Genomic DNA, 22,391 nt, shown 5'->3' on the forward strand with positions numbered 1-22,391 from the left:
AGTAGTGTAATATTTACTAACACATACATAACAAGGGAGTGTATCCAAAATCTCCCCATTTTAATAGATAATTATGTATCAATCATTTCACTAAACAATATTGTATAATAGACCTATAGGCATGTATTTATTTACTGTTAAATCCCAATTTTTTCCAAAATGCAATTACAGAGATTCTGTAATTCCGTTTGGAACTTTAAAACATTTTCAAAAATGTTAGATATTCTCTTTCATTAATATTCTCCCAATTGGAGCAGTGTACCATATTGGATGTCTCATTCGAATACAGCCAAACATTGCAAATCTCATACACCAACCATTGGTGCGCCAAAATTCACAAAAACTAACAATGAGAAGTTAAGGTGATCTGGTTCAAAGGAGCCTCGAACAATATTCTATTTTTGCAAGTTCTTCTCTTTTAATGGGTGAACCTTGGCACAATGATTTAGTTGTGCTATTACAACCAACAGGTTACCGGAAACAAGAGCCTCGTGCACTGTGATGCTATCTTTTTTTATTTAAATTCCTTTCTTTTCATAAAAAAAATCATGTCATTTTGTTTCGATCATCAATGGTACCATCTCTAGGACATCACAAAGAAAGGTTTTTTCTTGATCAACAATAGAATCTTCTCTGCATTTCCTTTCTTTTTTATAATTAGGAATCTGTGTCATGGTAGTAACCTCTACACACCCAATTTAGGTGCCAATGACAAATTAAATGGGGCTCAAGTTCCTTGTTGACACAACGTTTCAGATCTATCAGAGTTTGCTAAAAAGACAAAAAAATTAAAAAAATTATATAATCTTTGAAAATCCAAGGAGAGTGCCCAGTAGAGCTTGGAGTACTGTAAACATGCATCACCAGAGAGTATTTAATTGATGGATTTACTCCAAAATTTTACATGTGACTAATCAAAACCATGACTCTCTCTAACAGTTAAAATAGCCGATTGAAGTGTATAATCCATTTTTCTTTTTAATTTCTCAGAAAAAATATGATATAACTAGCTGGGTCCTTCTAGGTGTCATTATACCTAATACAATATATCACTTCACTATTTGCTACTTGACAGAACATGCATTTAGTCCATGTGAAAGCCATATTTTAGTACAAATTAAAAAAGGAAAGTTGCTTAAACTCTATTTCAAAGTTTTAAAGAAAATTACAAAAATACCATCAAATGGTGATGAATATAATAAAATCAAGGGATTTCTGGGCAAAATCCAATATATTACTAAGTTCTTATCACAGTTAACTTTGACTATATTTTCTACCCAAAAAAAAAAAACCCTGTGACGATGTTAAGCGATCTTCAAATTACTGAAAAAAGATCAATCCAAGAAGTGGAATCCTCATTGTCAGCTGGCATTTGATCATATCAAAGAATATCTGACAAATCCACTACACGTGGAGGGTACCAGTACATGGAGGTGATCTCAACTCAATGCACCCCATAAGACTTGAATCACCAAAGTGGTGATTTCCCAAAGAGAGTTTCTCCAACCTATTTCTTCTGATAATATTAAGCAAGAGACTAGTCTCATTATTGCTCGTCTCAGGTCAACCAAATACACCAAAGGCCTGATAAACATTCTCAAAAGGACTAACAAAGATCCCTTATTACCTAATCCGACACATGTTCCAAGACACTTAAAGAGTAATCTAAATTACATGGATTTCAGTGAGGACCAATAAATAGAAACATTAATCCAACAATAAATACAGCTATACGCAGGACTATTAAATACAGTGCAAGACCCACCCTCCACACAATTAGGGACCGACTCCTATACACCCAAATCCTGGGTCTACATCAAAGAATCATATTTTGATTCTACATGATGGATTTACCACAAGTTTTCTCCTACATGGTTGCTGGAAACCACATTCCAGCATGCACCAATTCATATTCCGCCAGCAATCTCAATTCCGGCAGGAAATGAGGGTTTTACAGACACTATGGAAACAGAGGAGCGATCCATGCCCCTTCCTGTTCCTGGCTCCAGCAACTGGAGCACACGACATCTGACTTTTGTGCTATCTCCGTGACCATGACTACGGATGACCTGCAAAAACCACAGTGCTAATGTTATTTAGAACTTTCACAACAGGAAACCTTAAATGTAAAAAAAGAAAATGTACACTTTGGTCCATCTATTTAAATCAACATTAGGAAATTGAAACATCTGCACATCCCCAATGTAATTGAACTTGAGGCAACCTGCTCGCAGAGTGAAACTGACAATATATCGAATTCCCTATAGCAAGTGTAGTGTCCTCTAATATTTCTCACAGAACCAGGTGTTTAGTGTAGGGTAGTTCAGAGAGAACAGTAACTACATTACATAATGGGGAAATCTTCCCCCATGGCTTGAAAGATGTTCAGGACTTCTCATCTCACAAAAATGTGGTGCAACTGCTGCAAAAACAATGAGTTTTCATGCTTCTCAATTTGGGTGAGGAATCAAACTAATTGAGCAATGAGTATTCAGAATTTGTAGAGTGAGAATGGTGGATACCATCCTGTAAGAAGCGAATCACTAGTCTGCCAGACCACCATTTACAGTCTGTCCATTATTAGGTACCAGAAATTTCTTCCAATAACTTCAAACTTGAAAGCATAAATTGACCGGACTGAGGCTGTTAGTAAAACTATATCTTATGCTGTAAAAACTATATCTCAATATTGTTGGAATGAGATTGTACCTCTAGAATGCAAAGATAATAACTTGCAAGGCTAGATTCGAAGCCCGCCACTCAAGTAGCAGTACTGCTGCTCTTAGTCCTGCTGCAATCTAAGGATACCTGCAGATAAAAACAACTTTACACAGTTAAGTTTATATTCCTAACTAGTTGAGAGAGAGAGATCAGTTTCCAAACCTCAAGATGCAACTCATTTGATCTACCCCTCAACCTGCCGTTTGGTCTGAACCACTAGCGTGGGTGAACTTAGGAGAATGAGCAGGAACCATGAAATGCGGCTGTGATAGAACTGGTGCTGCTACACCTGATAAATCCAAGAAAGTCACTTAATTGAAAGTCACATGCATAGATCACGCTGAGCCCTTACCAGGCCAATTCCTCACCCTCCCAATTTTGGGTAAGACGTTCATAAACAGCTAGACAACCAATTTATGACTACATTATTCTTGTTTGATCAGGAAATACACATGCATGCACGAAAGTTGTCTTAATCCTTTTTAATAATATCACCTCAATATGTAATATTCTTACTATATTAAATTATTAATGTACTTAGAATAAACCTTCGCAGAGTGGTGTTACAGTAACTAATATTTTGGTTCCAAGTTCAATAGGGAAGGCTTGATTTTATAACAAGAAATGGTGTTAAACCCATGGCGATCCGACCTTCTACTGTAACTCTATTTTCATGCTCATCCATCTGGACCACCAAGCAAATTGAACCACCTCCTGGATCAAGGGCAACCAAAATCTGGTTCATATCCGATCCAGTCATCTACTAGTTAATAGTCATAAAAAGGATCACAAGTTTGGGCCAAGAGAAATAAATGGTGGTCAATCGATTAGGGGCCAAAGAAAGATAGTGCAATCAAAAGTAAGAATTGATACTGTTGGTAACTAGGTATGGAGATCATTTGCTTGTATGGCACATGCATGATCCATCCATGCACATGTTCATGTATTTCGGATTGACGGTTGGGTGGGTAGACAGACAAATGGATGGATGATTTCATCTTTCAGAATGACAGAATCACATCGCCAATTTAACAAGAAGTGACAAGGCTCTTCAGTTCATCCGCAGCAGACATATGCATCTAATGCAAAAGCATGATCACCATCATTGGATATGGCTTGATCCTCTATTTTGGACCTTTGATTTGTATTTTTGTATCTTGGTTGCGTTGTAATAAGGCTAGATACATAGGATAGTCTTTGAAAGTAGTAATGTAGGATTTTTATCTTCACAAACTTGTAGGGCCATTTGAGAGAGTTAATCGCTTGCGATTATAAAGTTCCTCTCTACCCAAAAGTTGTGGCTAGAATTTAGGAGTCTTATCACTATTTAGATTGTTGGAGTCAGTCTCTTTATTTCTTTAGTTTCCTTATTTGTTTGAATTACTTGTCAAATAGTTAAGTTACTCCAGGTCATAGAAGTTTCTTTTATCTTTTCATTCAATTTAGAATGCTGCCATATCAGCCCATCAATATCTTGTTTTATTTTTAATTTATTTAAAGCAATGTAGACCTAAGGCCACCCCCATAATATGGAATGGAATAGAGTAGATGTGTTTTTGAAAATGAGACATGTGCTCTCTCTACTCTCTCTCCCTCACGATCTCCTCTCTCTTTTCACTATCATCTCGCTTCTCATTTTCTTCCATCGATCTACGACCACCGACATATATCCTTTTGATCTGCATCAACTTGATATCAAAGCAAAACCTAGAAGTAGATCCCATGGATCCCTACGAGAGGTTTATTTTCTTTCGAGAATTCAAGCGAATTGGTAACGCTTGCGAATAGTTAATGAGCATCTTGAAGAATGTCAACGACCAGCAACTACGAAGTCAAATGCTGCTGCCCTCACTCAAACCACTGGATGTTTCCTTCGACAAATTGATCTGAGTCGTTGAACAGTGGGTGGAAGAGCAAGAAGACGAGCCAACAACGATGCAAGACCAAATGGCTCCAATTATCATTGAAGAACCAGCCATAGAGAAGCATAAACCGGTTCATCTCTTGATCGAATCAGTTGAATTTGTGCTTCCACATTGCAACTTCAGCGACAGACTATTGTTGATTTTATAACATTGAATAGTGGTCTGATCAATGATTTCATAGGGCTTACAGATGATGGCCGTACGTCTAAGAACCTCCCATTATAAAAAACTCAAGGACGAGTTTTTTCAAACATAATGCAGACACAGGATGGTAATCTGCTATGGTGGGCTTCACAGAGAGAACAATAGAAGAATTAGAGTTGCACAAGAAGAGAGGAGAAATCGCATAAGAAGAAAAGAGGGGGGAGGAAGAGTGCACACGCACACAACCCTCAGGCTACTCAAACCATAAACTCAATTCATTCTTCAAATCTGCCTCCAATGATGAGGAATTACATCATATATAAAGAGAAATAAAAGACTCCAAAAAATAAAGACTCCTAATTACTTCCTAAAACTTGGACTAACTAAAATAGAAACTCAATAAAACTCAAATTGGAAATTTCCCTATAAGTCTAATAGCTACCCCAAAATAAAAGATTACATATCTTTCCCAAATAAAATAAATTCCAAATATCCTACTGAATCAAAACATGGTTGGGAACCGGTTCATCTTGGTTTGGATACCCAACTGGGTTTGGGTCGGTCCAAGGTAGTGTATCTGCATCAAAACAAGGAACAAATAATGCAGAAGCATTATCACCACCAGTGGATGGGGCTTGCTCCTCTATTTTGGACTTTTGATTTGTATTTTTTGTATCTTGGTTGTATTGTAATGATATAGACTAGATACATACAACAACTCAGCCTAATCGCAACTAAATGGGGTCAGCTACACGGATCCTTGCCCTCCAATCAGCTCTATTCAAGGTCATACTTTTTTACCCAAAAAAAAAAGGTCATGCTTGATACAAGGCCTAAGCTATGAATGTCCTTCCTTGCTACTTCTCCCAAGGTCATTTTAGGTCTGCCCCTGGCTCTTTTAGTTCATTCAATCTGAATCAAATCACTCCCCCGTATTGGAGCATCCAAAGGCCTCTGTTGAACATGGTCATGCCACCTCAAATGACTTTCTCGTAGCTTATCATGTATCGGAGCTACTCTCAAACCAGCTCTAATATGATAATTCCTTACTTTATCTGATGTAGATTGAAGCATGAAGAAGAACAACACCCCCCCCCAAAAAAAAGCGTTTTGTTCATGTGAACAGTACCTCAAGACACTATTCACGCGAACAGTGATTTGTGGCTGATATGGACTGCTGGCTTAGAAGAGTTGATTTTTGGTGTTATTTTTATTATTAGACACTTGTTTAGTTTTGTATTTGTGTTGTAATCCTAATTGGGAATCCTAGTTCTGTTAGGAATCCTAGTTAGAGCCTAGTTTCTATTCTATAGGTTTTATTAATTAGTTTCTTACTGAGATTAGGATTGGGTTGTTTTATTATAAATACATGTATGTGGCTGAGCAAAAAGGAGACAGATTGAAGAGAAAAGAGCCATTGATGAAGCTGTGAGATGCAGCAACGGTGAGATACCATGCGACGAGAAGCCCTGTGTGAGAGAATGATGGGCTGAGATAGCTGATCCTATTCCCCCCCTTCTATATCCCTTTCCTCTTCTTTCCTAACCTTTGATGTTCTTCTTCATATGTAAACAAAAAATAGCAATAAAAAAAGAGCTCCAATTATTTAATTTTATTCCTTTTATTGTATTGATCCTGTTGCAATCGATCTCCCATTGGTTTCCCTGGTTCGAGATCGACTTTTGCATTGTTATCCTTCCTAGTTTTTCCATGCATCCATCTCAACATCCTCATCTCCGCTACACTGAGTTTATCTATATGATGCTTTTTAACTGCCCAACATTCCGCACCATACATCATAGCCGGTCGTATAACTATCCTATAAAATTTTTCTTTAAAGTTTCAAAGGAATACATTGATTACACAACACTCCGGACACACCTCTCCACTTCATCCATCCTATTTTAATTCTTGTGAAACATCATTCTCTATATCACCTTATTTATGTATGATTGAGCCAAGATACCTAAAATAATCACTTTGTAGAATCTCCCCCTCATCAATTCTCACCATCACATTATCCATCCAGTGTAACCAAAGTTACACGCCATATACTCTGTCTTCGTTCTACTTACCTTAAAACCTTTTGATTCCAAGGTTGATCTCCATAACTCTAACTTGACGCTAATCCCTGCTTTTGTCTCATACACCAAAACAATATCATTAGCAAAAAGCATATACTAAGGAACCTCATCTTAAATGTCTCTAGTTAAATCATCTATGATAAGCGCAAACAAATAAAGGCTTAAAGTTGATCCTTGATGTAACTCAATTGTAATTGGGAGTTCACTACCTTGGCCCCCCACAGTTCTTACACTTGTCACCGAACCATCATACAAATCTTTAATTATGTCTCACATATTTACTTGAAACACTTATCTTCTCTAGTACTTTCCAAATACATATGATAGTCTTCTAAAAGTTGTAACATAGAATTTTGATCTTCACACAACTTGCGGAGCCCATTTGAGAGAGTTTATAACTTGCAGTTATAACGTTCCTCCCTACCCACAAGTCATGGCTAGATTTTAGGAGCATTATCACTATTTAAATCTTGAGAATTAGAGTCTTCATTTCTTCAGTTTCCTTATTTATTTGAATTACTTGTTAGGTAGTTAAGTTAATCCGGATCACTCCTTTTGTTGTCCACGCGTAGAAGAAGTTTTTTTTATCCTTCCCTGATTATATTATTCAATTTAGGATACTGATGTTAATATCTTGTTTTAGTTTCAGTTTTATTTAAAGCAATTAAGCAATGTACTCTTAAGGACACCCCACGATATTGGAACGGAATTGAGTTTTTTTTTTTTTTAAATTTGAAAAGTGAGTTGCGTGCTCTCCCCTCTCTCCCCCCATGATGTCTCCTCTCTTTTCTCTCTCTTCTCTCTTCTCCTTTTCTTCCATCGATCTACCCACCACCAGCAGATCCCCTGTCTGATCTCCATCAGCATCCCTATTGAATTACATTAGACTTGGTTGATTTCAGATATATATTTGCTATCAGGCATTCAAAAATAACTTCAATGTGTTGGAAAAGTTACCTGTAGGATATGATGCTTGAATTGCAGGAATAGGAGCGCTGGTCACTCCATTGACACTGGGCCCACTATATTGCACAAGATGATGACCTGGCATTGTGTAGCCCTGAACCGCTGTATACCCATGACTGCCAGGAAGAGTCTGACCAACTTGCCCAAATGGGTAGATAGCCGGATTAACTGTCCCCGGTACCCCGTATATCTGAAGATATTGCTGACCCATGTAAGGATTATAAACACCCTGCAAAAAAAGATGGCACACAAAAATTGAAGCAAGTCAGCTTGGCATGTAATCACCCAGTTCTTGTACATTTTCTTTCCCAAATTGAAGTTAATTTCTGACAGTGGTGATGATTTTGGAACTCTCAACCTGTGGGTAGACATATTCAGGCCCGTATGTTGTGTACCTGCACAAAAAGAAAATCATAGCATCCGTTGTGAATTCTTTTTATTTCTTTTTCAGGTATTAAGTGGATGTTTTGAAATTATCACCAAAAGCGTTCCAGATGCTCCTGGCAGAGGATAACTACATTGCCAGGAAAAACAGGAACTTCTGGAATGCTTCCATGGAAATTTCCCAAAATGCCCATAGTATCCAGATACAGGACAAGGCCATAAGACAACCAAGTCAAGAGCACAGAACTAGGGTCTCCCTACTGTACATTGGCACAATTGCTCATGAAATCAGCACTTCCAATCAATATGATATTCTTTTTACCATGTGGCTGGGGAAAAAGAAAAAAGGAACAAAAATCATACTGGGTGATCCATCCCAAACATCTGGTCACTTATTATCTAGACTATAAATGATCCTTGACAGTATAAGCTGTTCAAAGAGACATTAAATTTTATGGTTCTCCCCAGTGTAACTTTTATCCAATCCTCTGGCCTAATGAGCAAGCACGATTATATTACAATTACATTGTTTGGAAAGCCAAAGACACAAGATCTTGGACTCCCATGTCAACATTTGACCAAGTAGAGCCACTCATACAAATCCCAAGTCAATTGTAAAGCTTTTGGAACACCACATGGCGTCATCAACTTGAAGAAAAAAACTCACCCATATGGAGGATATGAATATCCTTGTTGGTAGCTGTAAGAAACTGGTTGGTGGTAACCAGGGCTTCCTACATAGGATCCATGGGGAACTTGTAAATTTCCAACAAAGGGTGCTGCTGACCTCAAGCGCCCTATATGAAACCAAAGCAATAATGCAACAAAAATTATTATAGCATCTATAGGTAGTGACTGGAGTCCACAAGAAGGGCTAAAGAAAAATATAGATGAGGTCGGAGAAAAGGAAGTCGAATTCTTGTAATAAAAAAAATGCAAATCCCAAAGCGGCCAACCAAACAATACATAGAAAATTCAAAGCACAGCTTGAATGATATAACTCTTAAATATAAGCCTATAAAAAATGAAACGAGGAAGCTAAGGTATGAATAAATAAATCTGAGCATTAAATTTAAATATATTTATAAAATAAAATAAAAGGGTATAAGATTACTATCTCTAAATCAGATCAGGTATTGAATGGTTTATTGTAAAATATCCATAAATACATCAGATCCGTACATACATGAATATATAAAGTGCATGCACATAGTTTATACATAAACAATAACTTAGATCACTTAAAAAAAAGGATTGATTAAAGTACACTTAAGCCAAGCTTGACGAATGGAATAGTTTATACGTAAACAATAACATAAATCACTTAAAAAAAAGGATGGATTAAAGTACACTTAAGCCAAGCTTGACGAATAGAAGAAAATAAAGAAATAGATAAGTACACCAAATCCTAAGACAATAAGAATAAGGCAGAGGTTTCCCACGATGCCAGAGTAGGAAAGCACAAAAACGAGAGGACGGTAGACGAATTTGTTCAGTAGGAGGCCCACATTTTGTCTGAGGAGAGAGATTTTCAGTGTGGGTCCCATAGCTAATTATAAGAGAGGTCGTGGGTGGAATCCCCACTCCAGCATCGTGGAGATCTTTTTCCCACAAGAATAAAAAGCATGAAGTTTATCCAGGTCATCAATGTTGGACCTGAATATGAGCTGATGCTTAATCATTTTGTACATTTATCTTTCTATGACAGGTAAAAGATTAATTACCACCATTACACACAGATAAATGTATTTTCAAATATAATCTTCCACGATAAAGGGAGGGAGGAGGGTTTTTCTAACCTCACAGTTAGCTAATAGGCCTATCTAATCAGGTCACATGGGATCTTGGCATCAGAAACCCCATATTAAGGGGAATAAGAAATGAAAAATGATTTCACCAGACATCTGATTGGACTATGATGTCAGAGTTTCTGTAAGGTCAGCATTTTAGGGAAAAATAATGGAGCTATTGATATTAAAAATGGCAGGTGGCAGCCCTTTTTTGTGGGGGTGGATTTAGTGAGAGAGGAAAAGATTTGGAGACTTGATCCCAAAGTGAGACCAAGCATAGATTTTGTACTCCATTGCCTATAAAAAAATCTGCCCTAACACATACACAGGAAAGGAGGAAAAGCAAAACTGAGGATTCCTTCAGATATAGTTTCTAACGTCAGAAACCTTCTTGACACAAAGTAAGTTCAACAATATGAATAAGCCTCGGTTTCTGGTCTTCCAAAATCAATTAAAATTAAATATTTAGATAGTTAATTCTAACAAAATCCCAGTCACTCATCAGATTAAGGCAGGACAAAGTTTCAGAAACCTGACAGGAAACACCATTACGGTGTACCAAGAGAATCCAAATCACAAAAGAAATCAAGTTCAGGTAATACATTTTTCACTTATGGGCACTGCAACCAGTTCAAGTTCAAATTAAACTAATCAAGTGGGAAACAGAAATGATCAACTTAATGATATGGGGAAAGTTTTCATACACGGCTGTGTAAGCCGTGTATGTGAGAGGGTGGGAGTATCAAGGCATTAATTAATGGGTGGGGGTTTATGACTTTTCCAACTCTTTGTAAGAGGGGACACGACCGTGCATGCTTACACGGCCGTGTATGAAAACTTCCCCCTAATGATAGAATCGAGTTCATAAATCAAGGGTCAAAATGCGCAGTAATGAATCATAAGTAAAGAAAACTGGAAGATCAAAGGAAATACCATATGATGAAGCTGGCCTTGGCCGCCCAAGCGAAGCCAAATTACAGTTAGCCCTCCTACCATCAATAACAGGGTTTGGATCAGCACAGGCCCTCCTCGCAGATTCAGGATCACGGAAAGTCACCTAAACCCTCCATACAAATCAACCCAATGAAAAGAAAGTCATCTCTTTGGCCAACTAAAAGATACTAAAACATTATGAGATTCCATTCTTCAATGACACACAACTTTCCTTCTATTGTTGGCTAAATCCCTGACGAAAGCTTAGCCAGAGAAAATCTCAAATCTAAAAATCAACATTTCTCCTCCTTTTTACAATATAAATGTAATTTTAAAAATGAATACCAGCACAAAATAAATGAAAAGCTGCAAGAAACTAACGACCTAAAAACAGAAATACTCACAAAGCCGTATCCTTTCGACCTCCCTGTATTCTTATCAGTGATCACGACTGCTTCTAGAATCTCTCCGTATTGCTCGAAGTATCGACGGAGAGTCCCGCTCTGTGTCTCCCAAGCCAATCCACCCACAAAGACTTTGGTGTAAGTGGTGTCCCCGAAAGAGGAATTCAAGAATTGAAACCCAGAATTTGAACTCGATCCCGATCCCGATCCGGAACCAGAACCAGGAATCGACATATAAGCCATGGAATTCCAAGAAATATGGTACGAACTCAGAAAAAAAACCCGCGTATCAAACTCTTCTTAAAACCGATTTAATTCGAGCATGTTAATACTGATCCTCATTGCAAATGAAGAATATAAGAAAACCCTATGAATGGTTCAAGATATGGTGTGATCACACTATCATATTCCACCAACGGGAAGCCTAATTCAGAAACCCAGGAGAACACAACCTGCGAATTATATGACACTGTAGTCGATCTAATAAACCCTTAGGTTCATAAACCCCATAAGAACCCTAGATTTGAAGAAGCGTTCAGAAGAACAGAGTCAAAAAGGAACACGGGTATGGTGCAATTGCTGGAATATGACTTGGTTCGTAGAAAAGCTAATCAAGGAGAGCTCTACAAGAATCTAGAGGAGATTAACGATGGACAAAGAGGAATAACTTTTTCCTTGGACAAGAGAAATAGAAGAGATTCATAATTTTCACAGGAGAAGGAGAAGGGAAAATGGAGAAGAAAACCCATATGATTTTTGTTTTTTTGGTAAGAAAACCCATATGATTCAAGGTATACAGGGTGGAAGGAATGTGGGACCCTCCCCCCCCCTCTCTCTCTCTCTCTCTCTCTCTCTCTCTCTCTCTCTCTAGTCTTCAGATGCATAAATAAATACCTATTTTTATCCGATTTTTATTCATTTTCTCTTTTTTAACAATGGAAGTAGTTTCACCTGTTGTACGCGTTTCTTTTATTCTTTAAGGAACTGGGTTTACTGTTTTCTGTGTTCTAATATTCTACTTAAATGTTCTACCAAAAAAACATATTCTACTTACTTGTTCTATTTAAATTTTGGACTTTTCAACTAATTACATAATCTATTTATGGATAATTGAACACCTCTTTTCAAGTTTTTGCTAACTGATTTGATGTACTTCGTCTTATTTTGAGTTGTTTTATCGAGTCTACATCAGGTTCTCGTACAAGAACAATAACCATTATCGTACGCCTTAGATGCACAGATGGAATCCAAGAGAATGGTTTACAAGAACTTGATCCAGACATTGTTTTATCAATCCTGTAAATTTCTTTCAGTGGGGTTGGGGGAGGGGGATCGTAAACTAGACTAGGAATAGGAAGCCCCCAAACTCGAAACCTCTTGGGGGTTAAGCTCTATTACATTAGCCTCAAGCCAGTTGTGCAATTGTCCTCTTAGAAATACTCTAATTGGTGCATTAGATAACCTTTAGCATATTCTTCCATTCTATATATGTATATTTTTATGTTAAAAGGTAAATGAAGAAGGTTGCCAAGTTGCACCTAGACACAAGAAGGGCGAAATGACCACCCTATCTCCCATGAAATGAAAATTTTCACCCCTTTTGGATGTCTCATCGCGCACTCTCATTGGCCCCTGCATTGGTGCAGGGGCCACGCAGCCTAGCAACGATCCCCTTCCCCTCCTATATGACATTCCTAAACAACAAGAAGGCCAAAAATGGCAATGCCCTCGGCAAGGCTTCTACAAACTAAATACTGATACTGATGTAAAAGGATCTAAGGGAGGTTTGGATGCTATCATTCGAAATGATAGAGGATTCCCTCTAGCTGCAATTTCTACCCCTGCGGTGGTCACATCTACTATTCAAGGAGAGGCCAGGGCTCTCAAGTTTGGCTTGCTGTATGGCATATCAGAAGGGATCGAGAACATTGAAGCTGAGGAGGATTCCCAACAGCGCATCAATATCATCCAAGACCGTAGAAAGCCCCCTCCTATTGAAGTTCTCTAACTATCATTCAGGATATCAGGGACTTAATTTCCTACTTTAGGACCTGTAACTTCTTTTTTATTTCGAGGGAAACTAACAACACTGCTGACTCCCTCTCTAGGATGGCCTTGTCTTGTGCGACCGAGGCAAGTTGGCCTCTATCCACTCCCTGGTTTTCTGCCCTTTGAAATCCATAAGCCTTGAGCGAGGCGTACATCAATAAATAAGTTTGCTTTAATTTTCACCAAAAAAAAAAAACCAGTAACTAATAGCCTAATACATTGTTCGTGGAAAAGTATCTACACATAATTCATTTACATTGGCATCTTACATGCTAATCCAATAGCGGAAAGCACAATGGTGTATTTAATGAGGAGAGAGAAAAAAGGCATATACTTGATGGGGAGAGATTCGTGCCCAAAAAAATAAGAAGAGAGAAGAGCAAGATTGGAAAAATTATCTCCTATAGTTCTTTGCCCGGTCTAGTTCCCCAGTTCTTCTAATAGGGGGATGGTGGATCCCACCTGGGCAGAGTGTTCAAATAGGGGTAGGGTGGTCATGCCAACCCCCCTTGTTAGAGGTACTCTATACACCATTATAGTTCCTTTTCCCATATTTCATGTATATATGGGAAATGAAATACATATTGCATCCCTGATCATGTGGGTCCCCTTTAATATGAATCGTAAGGCATTCCTTCCTAGTACCCATTGATACTACATGGGAGATGTCAATACATACAAGCAGCACATAAATCCCTCTCCATGTTTGGGAATCGAATGATGATGTTAGATGGCATTAGTCACAGAAGACGACAAAACGCATGGTTAGTGAAATTTGGCCTTGTTGTATGAGGAATTAATGCAACCTAAAGATAAGTTTAAGACTTCTTTGATTTTAGTTATCAAATATGTCTAATCGTCATCATCATGAATCAATATTAGGTACCACAATTTGAAATCATTACTAGTTATAAATTAGTTTGTAATCAACAAGTGGAATGGGTTTTATAAAAGTCAACTAAAAGATATAAATTATTATTTTTTAGGAGAAGATTACCTGAGCAAGCAACATAGGGGAGCACACTAATGAGGTGCGACAAATGGTATCCTATATAGAAGGATAGAGGGGTCATTTCATGTGAAGAGAGAGAAAGATAATGATGTGTTAATGGAGTCTAGCTCAGGTTCACATACGAGAACCATCTCGTACACCTCTAAGGCGCACAAATGGAATCAGACTTTGAAGTGGATTCCATCTATAGGCCTCAGAGTCACACAAGATGGTAGTGGACCTTGTAGAATCGTTCAGAGAATCTTTTCCCTTATTTTTTAACTACATATTAGGTTTCATTTATGAAGTAGGCCTTAGGTTGACCCTAATGGCCAATAATGTAAGATATTTCGGTAACTATTACTTACATGGGGTGAAAATACTCTAGATTTTTTGTCATTGATGGTTGAGAACTTAAGTAGGATAGTTGGATATAGATTTGATTCATGAATATGAGTCATTTGAAGTGAGAGGGGGGTGGTGATGACAATTTTTTAAATCTTAAAATTCAAATTGAAGTCAATCTCCTCTCTCAAAGTCTTCTCCCACACCCTCTTATATTTTGTCATTTGGGATTTACACTGACATTTTCTATCCTTTTTGATCATGTGGGGCCTTCTTATTGATAAAATAATTTCTCACATCGTGATTGGTGTGGCATGAGAGATTCCACTTACGAGCTCAGTGATGTGGGGAAGTTTATCCAATGACTATACAATTTAATGTAACAGTTGAAATGATTGATCAACAAGATTTGTCTATGTTATTAGGGAAAAATAGATAGATGCGATTATGGGTACTTCAACTCTTATAGACTCTCTCCTCATTACATATGTGGTCCCATTTCTCTCACTTTATTAAATATAATTATTCGCCCGGCGTGTTAAATGCTAATATAAGCGGATAACGTGTAGATCATTTTCTTTGTTCATTATTAAATAAAAATCGATTTTTTACCATTCTGTCACCATCAAGAGTTGTCGTTGTTCTGCACACTTTTCAAGTTGACATATGAAGGAATAGGATTTGGATTTTATCTTTATTAGAAGAAAAAAAAAAAAAGGTTTATACCAAAGGGAAAAGGTTCTTTGAGCCGTTAGGAAGGTACACTAGCTCCCTCTGTCGTTTTATCACTATCCTCTTTACATGAAATGACTTCATTGCCCTCTTATGTATGAAATGTTTCATCAATATTCATTGGTGTGTTCCTCTACGTTGTTTGCTCACAAAACCTTTTATCTATACTAAAAACTAAAAAGACAAAAAAAAAGTTACAATATCTTTTTCCAACTTGACAGCAACAAGATTTTACTTGTCTACGTACGTGCACATTGATGTCGCTATTGCTAGAGTAGGTAGGAAATTCACCACCCTCTATATACAACACTAAGTCACTAACTGTTGGGATCAACCGATACAGTAGAATCCACATTTGAACGTGTGTAGTTTCAATATGGTTATTAATAATAGTATTGGGATCCGTATCTAACAGTTTTGCCTCAATTTCAATAAATTATTATTATTTTTTAACAGATTTGCTCTTAAGAAGAACCGTTCCATCGATATGGGATCAGCTACATATCGATTTTGATCGATCTTATACTAATATTTAATTATGTGATTTAAATTTGATAATCAATCTAGTTGTTCCCTTGCTTATGTCCTTCTTATTTTCTTAATTGATCTCATCAGCCTTTTATTATTAGGATAAATCGTGCCAGATGGATATGAGAATAAGTCAGCTTAGCATTCTTGGTTTGATAACCCTCAATAGAATCCCAACGTATCAACCTCCTGCCTCTGCATCCCGACCCCTCTCTCTCTCTCTCTCTCTCCTCTTTGTGTTGCCTCTCTACATATTTTGGATCAGGATCGTCTCCAAGAAGCCCAACGCCTAGGGCGTGCTCTAGGAGTATCCAACGGTTAAGCTATATCGTACACATCTTGGTGCATGCATAGGGATGTGTGCAGCATGCACAATCCAACGACTGGATGCACCTTGGGCGTGTTGGGCTCCCTAGAGACGAGCTAAATTCACATCTTCCTCTAGCCCCATCTTCTCTCCTCCTCTTGGGCTCTGCATTCCCCTTAACTCTCTCTCTCTCTCTCTCTCTCTCTCATGCCTTTGCATCCCCTTCCCTGCCCTATTCTTACATCTCCCGGTCCACCCCACCTCTCTGCATCTCCCTCCCAAAGAAGGATATATGAGTTGCAACCAAGTTTTGTAAAGGGACCACCCTCTGCATCTTTTCCTTTTATATTTTTGGGTACCTTAACTATCAGGAACCAGTAACTATGTTGAAATTCAATGAACGGTTTATATTAATTAATCTGATATCAGATCAACGGTTATAATTTAAGATGTGAGAAAGAGTTGGCAGACATACATCTCACCATTACTATTATTTATGGTTTAAACCGTTACAGTGAACCATTCGTCTCTTTCATATTATGTTGTTTGCAAACACGAGAGAAAGAGAAAACTCTTTTTTTTTTTTGTTGGGTGGGGGGGGGGAGGAGAGGAGGTAGGCATGTATGTGTATATTAGACATATAGTGATTGCATATTCCTTTTGCTTCCATAAATGTCATTTCATGCATTCTTAATGGTGTTTAGTGACAACAGATGGAACAAATGTCATCACCTAATCATACGTGCAATATGTGTTGGTGGTTCAAAAAAAAGGGGGTAAATTTAAGCACATTCACTGATTCACCAAGTACTTTCATTAATGTGTACACAAAGACCCTTAAAATGCAAGCAATTGTACATGTTATAGGCAACATAGATGATCACTGATGGAAATAAAATCTGTTGTTTGGTAGAATACTTAAATAGGTTTCCATGAAGCAATATAGGCTCCATTTGGTTTCAAGTGAAATTAAAGATAAGGGAAATTAAATTTTAAACTTAAAATGGAAACTTTGCTAATCGTTATCCAACATGATTGTATTAAGTACTTAAATTTTTTACTATGTTTAGTAATGATATTTTTTTAGGCAAAATTTCTTTTTTTTAAATCCAACGTATCTAGATGTAAAGTAAAGTGAAATTTAATAATTAAATATGGAATGATTTAGAGTTATTGAGTGTGAAAAATTTTATTCCTTCCTTTCAATTCTTCTTTCAGCCAAATGAAACCATATTTCGTAACCAAAAAAAAGTTTTTTGGCTTTGCTGGTTAGGGGTTTTCTTCGCTCCCTCTTTTTCCAAGAATTCATGAGCTGCTCGGAAAAAGCCTTCCATTTCCGTCAAATGAAGCCATAGTAATAGGTCATTAATATTCGAGGAAGATATTCCCCTTTGTTTAAGTTTGAAATGCTGATTTATATATATATAGATTTGGTTGCATTATTAAGGATAAATCTGTCATCTTGTGCATCATTAATGTTATAATCTTTAATATCAAAGTAAACTAAAAACATACTCTTACAAAGTAAAGATCTTTTTTCCCATAAACTAAAATGATTAAGATTGGCTTCACATGAGATCACATGTAATGAATTGTAATAACAATGGTTAACCAGCCCTTATTATAAATTAGTAGTTGTCAGAGTTGGTGTGGTACACCTCATATTTCATCATTTTACATTCCTATAATCCTATCAAATGTCATCCATTCCCATCACTCATATTCTATATTCTAATTGTTCAATAAATTTATATGGATAATAAAAAGAAATTTTAAGTTAATTGATGAGATTGCCACCCTCCAAGGAGTATATATCAAGTATCAAGCATTTTATAATAAACATGTAGATGGAATCATTTGTAATAATAATAATAATCGGGAGATCATTTTTTGAGCAAGCGAATAGAGGAGTGCACGAACGAGGGATGATGGAATGATTTCATATATAGGGATAGAGAGGTCATTTCATGTGTGTGTGTGAGAGAGAGAGGTATCATACTATCCACTTGCTTAAGAATCTCTTCCCATGATAATAATAAGGGAAAAATCTCTTTGAGATACTCCTAGAGAATTTTTATTTGTTTTTACATCAAAATAAAATTAATTCTTCTCTAAAACTTTACCCTAATAACAATGACGATGATCAATAGCAATAACCACACTAATTCCAACAAAACGAAAAAAAAAAAAAAAAGAAGGAAAAAGAGGGTGGGGGGGAGGAGTGACTGAGTGAGATCAAATGATGCAACATTTATGTGACCATACGATCGAGATTGCATTCGTCCAAATATTAGTTTTTTTTTTTTTAAATTAAGCACCATAGTCAATATGTTAAAAAAAAGTGTATTAATTTAGAAAAATTTAGCAAACTAAATGATGAGAGCTGGTTTTTGGATTGGGCAACCAGAAAGAAGTATTTGTGTGACAAGTTGGCTGGGACAAAATTGAGTGGATAAACTTCAACTGTTTGGCCAACGGAGTTTGCCTCTTAGCTAAAGGTGTCAAATTGGATTTGGATCCGAAAATAAAAACTGGATCTGAACGAATTCAAATAGAATTTGGTTACAATCCGGAGCTGAGGAACAGAATTGAGGCTGGAATTGATTACTTTTCTGATCCAACATAGGAGCTGATAGTTATAATTAAAATCGAATTGAATTTAGGTACTAATATATTATAGTACATTAATATGGTATAATATTAATATATTATAATATATTAATACACTGTAATATTAATATATTATAATATATATTTTACTAATATATTCTACTCATTGGTGGGGTGAATAGAAAACATTACACGTGGTCAACATATAGATCCATTTCCTTTTTTTATATGGATATATTTATTTGACTTAATAATTATTCTTCCTTACCTCAAAAAAGGAGTATTTATTCTTTTTAGAGTTTTTTTAGATGATATATGGAGGAGAAAGTTTTCCTTCAGCATGTTTCCAAAGTTCACCACATCATCTTAGGGTTTAAAAACCCCTATAAGTTTTAGTATATCTTTCAAAGGAGAATGTTTTCTGTGCTGCACGCATGCTGTACCCCAGCACATGGGCCTGCCACTCAGGGGGCAGGGTGGTCATTGCGCCCACCCCCATGTGCTTGGGCGTAGCCTGTGCTGCAGCATAGAGAACAGCGCCCCATATCTTTCTAATACTCTTCCACACGCATCTGAAACCCAACAATGAATAGATTCCCATTAATCATTAAGTATTTAATGACAAAATCCAAGTGGATAAAGATTATGATTTATGAAGTTGCCCTTCTAATTGAATTTCTCTTCTTTCTCTAGAAAGGGACCCCTCACGAAAGAAGAAGATGATGAGGATTGTCTGTTGTGCTAAGTTGTGACATTTGAACAGACAAGAGAATAGATTTTTCCCTACTTTCCTTTTGTGCTGAAAAAGGCGAGTGTGGGTAGACCCTATCCGTTTTTTGTTTTTATTTTTTTTATAACTTTAAAAATTGAATGAATATAAAAGAGTCACCTTCCTTGGGAGCTCGTGGCTAGAGTGTTAAGCCCAACAAAGGTCAAAGGGGCCCAACTATTCCTGGCTTGGGCCATGAGGTGGGCTCTACGCCTGGAACCACATTGGTCCTGGATTTTTCTTTTTTCTCTAATGGGGACTAAGGTCCAAGACCGCAAACTGCACGCGCCCGTGTATAGCGAGACCCATCAGTACTACACACGTGGACTGTCAAGTGTCATTAATGTATTTTTTTTATAACTCTACTAAAAACAAAGTGCTAGGGGGAAGGGGTGTAAGTTTGGCCTTGTGAATTGGAAAATTATCCTTTCTAATTTCTAATAGCCCAGTAGTACGGTAGTGCTAGTGTGGATGTCTGACACGTGGTAGATCAGACATGTAACGGTCTGAGGTCATTGACTATGTTGAGTTCAATTTCAATCAAAAATTAAATAAAAAAGATGTAATGGAAAATAGTGGTTTGAACTTTGAATAAAAAAAGTATAAAATCGTTTAAACCGAAAAAATTGGTTTTGGGTTCAACGTATGAAACTATTTATTAAATGGTTTAATTTTGCATAAAAAACTTGCATCGAATTGAACCGTTTTCACTGGAACCAAATTGTTTAACACCCTGATTTTTAATTATATATTTACATTTAAGATTATTTTAAACTTGATCAATGTTTTTTTTTTTGCATGAAAAACCGCAAGGGGGTGTATATTAGGGCCCGGAGGGGAAAAGGAAAAATACAAGATTGAGGAGGTCCTTTTAGAAATGAAGATTTTCACAAACCCAAATAAGGGTAGCACAACGCCCACTTAGAGATATTGTGGGCACAACAAACATTGTCATCTCTACCTACAAAAGAAAAAGAGATATACTCAAAGCGTGAAGAAAGAAGCCTTAAATCCATCATAATGGTGGAGGCTTCAATAGGAGGGGCGAACAAAGGGTCCAATAGACACCTTTTTTTTTTTTTTGGGTAAATGGTCCAATAGACACTTCACAAGGACTTGACAGTCGGAGTGGAGGATAACTCGACGAAACCCATCATTCGCAGCCGCCTTCAACCCTAGACCGATTGCTCTGACTAATGTTGATGCTGTCTTATTTTTTTTAAGTGCATATAAGGACACAAGTGACAAAAAAAAAACAGAAAAGGACCGGCCAGGGTCAATCAGGGCCAACCCAACCCTGCTCGACTTGATCTGGATAAATCATGGCTGTCTGGGCCGGGCTGAGCCCGATATAATTGGTCATAGGCTGAGATATCTCAGCTTGATGGGGCTTGGGCTGAGCTAAGAGGACAGGGTTGGGGCAGGTCTACAAAGAACTGATAACTTATAACCTCTATGCGTCTAAGGTAGAGTTTGAAGTTTGAACAGCTGAAGGGCGCGAGCGTTTCTGGGTTTAGGGCTTGGTAATCTTGCGTTTGCCGCGCTATCACCTTGAACGAATCCAAAAATCCATCCGAAGTTTGAACAGTTGATTTGATGCGGTTTTCAGATAAGCATGTCCCTACAGATGAATCAAAAAATCCATCCGAAGGAAAGAGGGTGTTCGCTATCGAACAAACAGCTATAAGATAGGAATCCAAGCGACACCTGCCCACGTCAAGTATAATCAGTTGCTAATCGAGCTAAATCGACAGTTGCATAGCTATATCCCACAGATGTCAGTTGTTATCAGATACCCTGCGCCACGTTCTGAAACAATTTTCGATTTTCTATTACCAAAATCAATACCACTGGGTTTCGGTCACAGAAACAGGTCTCAGAGAAAGAGTGTTGGGTTCTCTAATATTTGCAGGTTAATCGTTAATGGCGGAGAAGGGAAGAGTGTGTGTGACAGGCGCAGGAGGGTATGTGGCGTCGTGGCTTGTGAAGCTTCTCCCTTCCAGAGGCTACAGAGTCCATGGAACCGTTAGAGAGCCAGGTGACTTTGTTGGATCTTAGATTTCATCCGTTGTTAACACTACCCTTTTCTCGACTCCCTTTCTATAGACTCTGCACTACTTATTGTTTGGTTTCTTTTTTTGCTTCAAGTATTTGATGAAATTATAATGCGTTTTGTTCGATCTGCTTTTAATTCTCAAATGGGAGGTGTGGCATACACATATTTCAGTTGTTCAGCCCACCCTTCTGTGTCTCAGCTTCGTTGTGAGGAGAAAGAAAAGAGCATATCCATTTATTCGTTTTGATTTTTCATCCAAATCAATATTGTTATTGGTGAAGCCTGATCTCAGTTTTAACCCAGAAGTTTTGTTGATTCTTCGGCGGCCTGTTTCGCTTTTGAAACGTGTGAAAACGGCCAAAAAATGCATACATCAGCGCCAATGGCGCTGAATCCTGAAGAGTTCGAGCCCGTCAAGATCTTCGATTTGATATATTAGTCGCCCTATGTTGGTTTGTACCTCGGACTGGACCAGGTGGGCTTCTGATGGTAGTTTTGTTTTTTCGTGGGTTAGGGTTTTCTCTATGTTGTAATGGTGTGAAAATGCTATATATAGTGGTTATTTCTTTGAGAGATGGGGTGAGGGTTTGTAATTTCTTCAAATAGTGGATGTGGATCTGGACTATCGCTAGGCCATGGATGTAGTCTACCTT

At 37.4% G+C, this 22,391-nt stretch overlaps 2 protein-coding genes across 8 annotated transcripts in view; one reads left to right on the forward strand and one right to left on the reverse strand.

Moving 5' to 3' along the window:
• Nucleotides 1–1,612: 1,612 nt before the first annotated feature.
• LOC122662543 (RNA-binding protein 38-like) lies at nt 1,613–12,086 on the reverse strand. 2 transcript variants are annotated; one of them, XM_043858200.1, is made up of 8 exons: nt 11,352–12,086; nt 10,948–11,071; nt 8,892–8,958; nt 8,199–8,235; nt 7,832–8,069; nt 2,884–3,010; nt 2,710–2,808; nt 1,613–2,069 (listed from the first exon to the last, which is right to left on the reverse strand). In XM_043858200.1, the coding sequence occupies exons 1-6, from the start codon at nt 11,592–11,594 to the stop codon at nt 2,913–2,915; spliced, it is 807 nt and encodes a 268-aa protein (XP_043714135.1). In that variant the 5' UTR covers nt 11,595–12,086; the 3' UTR covers nt 1,613–2,069; nt 2,710–2,808; nt 2,884–2,912. The 2 variants fall into 2 exon arrangements, with proteins under 2 accessions (XP_043714135.1, XP_043714134.1); XM_043858199.1 differs by having other exon boundaries at nt 8,892–9,021; nt 11,352–12,085.
• Nucleotides 12,087–21,495: 9,409 nt separating this feature from the next.
• Nucleotides 21,496–22,391, forward strand: part of LOC122660997 (cinnamoyl-CoA reductase 1-like) — a 62,518-nt gene continuing 61,622 nt past the window's right edge. For 5 of the 6 annotated variants that reach the window (XM_043856281.1, XM_043856282.1, XM_043856280.1 and 2 more), the window contains exon 1: nt 21,496–21,720. In XM_043856281.1, the coding sequence (XP_043712216.1) occupies nt 21,606–21,720 (115 nt within the window). In that variant the 5' untranslated portion in view covers nt 21,496–21,605. The remainder of the gene's footprint in view (nt 21,721–22,391) is intronic. The other variant, XM_043856277.1, reaches the window with a different exon arrangement.

Source organism: Telopea speciosissima, chromosome 5 (assembly GCF_018873765.1).
Source record: "Telopea speciosissima isolate NSW1024214 ecotype Mountain lineage chromosome 5, Tspe_v1, whole genome shotgun sequence".
Taxonomy (NCBI): Eukaryota; Viridiplantae; Streptophyta; class Magnoliopsida; order Proteales; family Proteaceae; genus Telopea; species Telopea speciosissima.

Coding starts and splice junctions, on each gene's coding strand:
- LOC122662543 (XM_043858199.1), bottom strand. CDS start 11,594: ATGGCTTATATGTCGATTCCTGGTTCTGGTTCCGGATCGGGATCGGGA. Junction 8,236..8,891: donor TATTCATATCCTCCATATGG/GTGAGTTTTTTT, acceptor CTTTTTGTGCAG/GTACACAACATACGGGCCTG. Junction 8,070..8,198: donor CTGAATATGTCTACCCACAG/GTTGAGAGTTCC, acceptor CTTTTTTTGCAG/GGTGTTTATAATCCTTACAT.